The 2,921-nt window shown below is 41.0% G+C and overlaps 1 protein-coding gene across 1 annotated transcript; it reads right to left on the bottom strand.

The window, feature by feature from the left end:
* Positions 1–325: 325 nt before the first annotated feature.
* LOC149402803 (uncharacterized) lies at positions 326–1,169 on the bottom strand. Its single transcript, XM_089609687.1, has 2 exons — positions 784–1,169; positions 326–715 (listed from the first exon to the last, which is right to left on the bottom strand). Exons 1-2 carry the CDS (start codon positions 1,085–1,087, stop codon positions 561–563), a joined length of 459 nt encoding a protein of 152 aa, XP_089465813.1. The 5' UTR covers positions 1,088–1,169; the 3' UTR covers positions 326–560.
* Positions 1,170–2,921: the final 1,752 nt, after the last annotated feature.

The raw sequence follows: 2,921 nt of genomic DNA, 5'->3' as shown, positions 1-2,921 counted from the left end.
CCATCGCTCTGCTCGGCGAGGTTGCTCCGGTGGAGCTCCTCTGTGGCGGCCGTGGAAGCACGATTCTCCACTGACAGAATCTTCATCTTCGAGTGTTTGTTTTCCTAGACTGAGAGCAGAGATCAAGTTGTTACCGAGCTGCGCTTTCTTTCCTTTACATCTTCATTTTACTGATCCCAATTGACTTCTGTGATTGCGCTGGTGACAGATTTGCTGTGATTGGCTATAGAGAAATCATTTCGCTGCTAATTCTACCGAGAATTTGGTTTATTTCATTTCAGGCAAGTAAAAATTAAGCAAACAAATTTTTCTGTCGCTGAGAATATTCAAACACAATCATATCAGCTCGCTCATACAGCTTTCTCACATCAACCCCTAAAAAATTCAAATGACCGGCTATGGAGAATTCATTTTTCCTGCTAATTCTAGTCGGCCTTTTCAGAGTCCTGGGAGATTTGGTTGATGTCACAATTTAGGGAAGCAACAAAAAAAAAAAAAAAAAAAAAAAAATTAATATCAAAGCAAAATTCAAATTGCCTGACACTCAGGACCAAAAGAATCTACGCTTCTTCCTTCTCGCCATGTTTCTCCTCGGCGAGCTTGCTCCGATGAAGCTCCTCCGCGGCGGCCATGGCGGCACGATTCTCCGCCTGCAATTTCTGCATCTCCTCCTCCTGCTGCTGCCGCTCGAACCACGTGTCCGCGTCGGCCCAGACTAGAAAGCAAAAAGAAATAAAAAATCAATGGAAACCCTAGGAGAGAGAGAGAGAGAGTAGTGCGTACTGGGCTGGGCGGCCCAGCCGTGCTCGGCGCCCTTGATTTTCTCGGGGAGGGCGTAGTTGACGGTGAGGACGCGGCCGTAGAGCTCGGCGCCGTCCATGTTGTCGATGGCGGCGGCAGCGTCGTCGCGGTCGAGGAAGGTGACGAAGCCGAAGGAGCGGTGCTTCTGTGTGGCCTGGTCCAGCGGAGTCTTCACGTCCTTGATCTCCCCGAACGCCACGAACGCCGCGTGGAGTATCGCCTCGTTCACCTCCTCCGCTAGCCCCCCCACGTACACCGTGTTCTTCTGCTGCTGCTGTCCCGCCATTCCCTCTCTCGATTCCCGCTGCTTCCTTCTACTTCGATTCTTCTTTTACAATGCTTGTAAATTAGAAATGGACCAAATTACATGAGACATATTTAATTTTGTTGAGTTAATTACTAGTAAAATGTCATGGACTTTTTCTTTTTGTAGTCGAGTTATTGGGAAAGAATTCCCATTTTTTGCGATTAAATTCAATATTTGAAATTCAATGATGTAGTAAAAGAAATTGAACTAAATTGAATTTTTCGGGACTAAGATTAATTTCGCATCTGTTCGTCGAAATTCATCGAAAATTATTGAATGTCGCTGGAAGAGAAGGAACTGAGAGATTTGGAGGGATAGAAAAGTGAGAAAATTGTTTGGAAGAGTATTTTTTGTCCAAATGTGTGATAAAAGTCCAATTTTATAGAAGAATACATATAACGAGACCTGCTTTGATATTTTGCAACTAATTAGATCAACAAAATAAAATTTATCTACATAAAATCAAAATTCATAAAATAGTTAAAATTTTTCCAAAATTAATAAAATGGCTAAAATTATAATAATTTTGTGAGTGGGAGCTAGGAACTTGATGCTTACATATTCAGGTACTGACCTGACTATGACGAGATATACCGACTCCGATTTTCAGGCGGATAAGGATTTCAGGAAATCCACTTCAGGATCTGTGTTCATCCTGAATGGTGGATCTGTTGTTTGGAGGAGTATCAAGCAATCTTGCATTGCTGACTCCACAATGGAAGCAAAATATGTGGCTGCTTGTGAAGCATCCAAAGAAGTTGTATGGATTAGAAAATTCCTTAAGTATTTGGAAGTCGTTCCAAAAGTCGACGAGCCCATGACACTTTATTCTGATAACAGTGGGGCTGACGCTAACTCAAAAGAACCTCGAAGCCATAAGCGCTCTAAGCATATTGAAAGGAAATACCATTTGATTCGAGAGATTGTGCAACGTGGAGACGTGGAGGTGAAGAAGATCTCAACGGTGGACAACCTGGCAGATCCATTCACCAAGGCTTTAGCCAGCAAGGTCTTCGACCAGCATCGAGAGGGATTGGGCATGAAGGACTAATCACATCTTCTTTGAGTCAAGTGGGAGTTTGTTGGCTTTGATGCCCACAAGAAGAGTAGTAATTGTTATATGCATTTGATGTGATAAAGTCTCACGAAGACTCTTACTTGTAACTGCTAAATAATTAATAAAAAGTTGAAACTTTAATTTATTTTTCCTTGTTCGTTTGAAGCTTTATGATAAACCTTACTCTTTAGTCCTTAAACAAACCTAACAACAAATGAAGAGTCAAATACAGATTTGCATAAACAAACTCTTCATGGTTTGCTTAAAACGGTATATTCATAATCTAAGGATCAAAGGGCTATTGATCTCAGTATGATTGTTAGGAGAACCTATGATGTCTGGTTATGAGACATAGAGAGTTGGAGACTCTATAGTTCTTCCTAGGGATTTTCTGAAGGTACTGAATTGACGAGTGCACTTCTAGAGACAGTATAAGAACAAACCATTTAACATCTTCTGTCTCAAAGTCACTATGTATGAATTGCATCATGCCTACCTCAATCCTGAAATGAGACATGTTATTCCATAGCTTACATACTCTCATTTGAGAAAGTCAGTGTTCTATATTCACTATGTGATGTAGACAAGACCTATTGATGAAGTACTAAATTATGAAGATGTCATGAACAACTTTATGAAGATCTCATAGATATGGAATTCATGTACAAGATTGCTGAAATATATCACATCATGCTTTGCTCCTTGGAATGTGAATAAATGAACTGGCCAGTGTCCAAATTGAGTCATGACTCTTTT

The sequence above is a fragment of the Urtica dioica genome, chromosome 3 (genome assembly GCF_054948205.1).
Source record: "Urtica dioica subsp. dioica isolate 48M chromosome 3, U.dioica_male_clone48M_v1_H2, whole genome shotgun sequence".
NCBI lineage: Eukaryota > Viridiplantae > Streptophyta > Magnoliopsida > Rosales > Urticaceae > Urtica > Urtica dioica.
The sequence above is the reverse complement of the archived record's forward strand: the minus strand, read 5'-3'. Positions and strand labels throughout refer to the sequence as shown.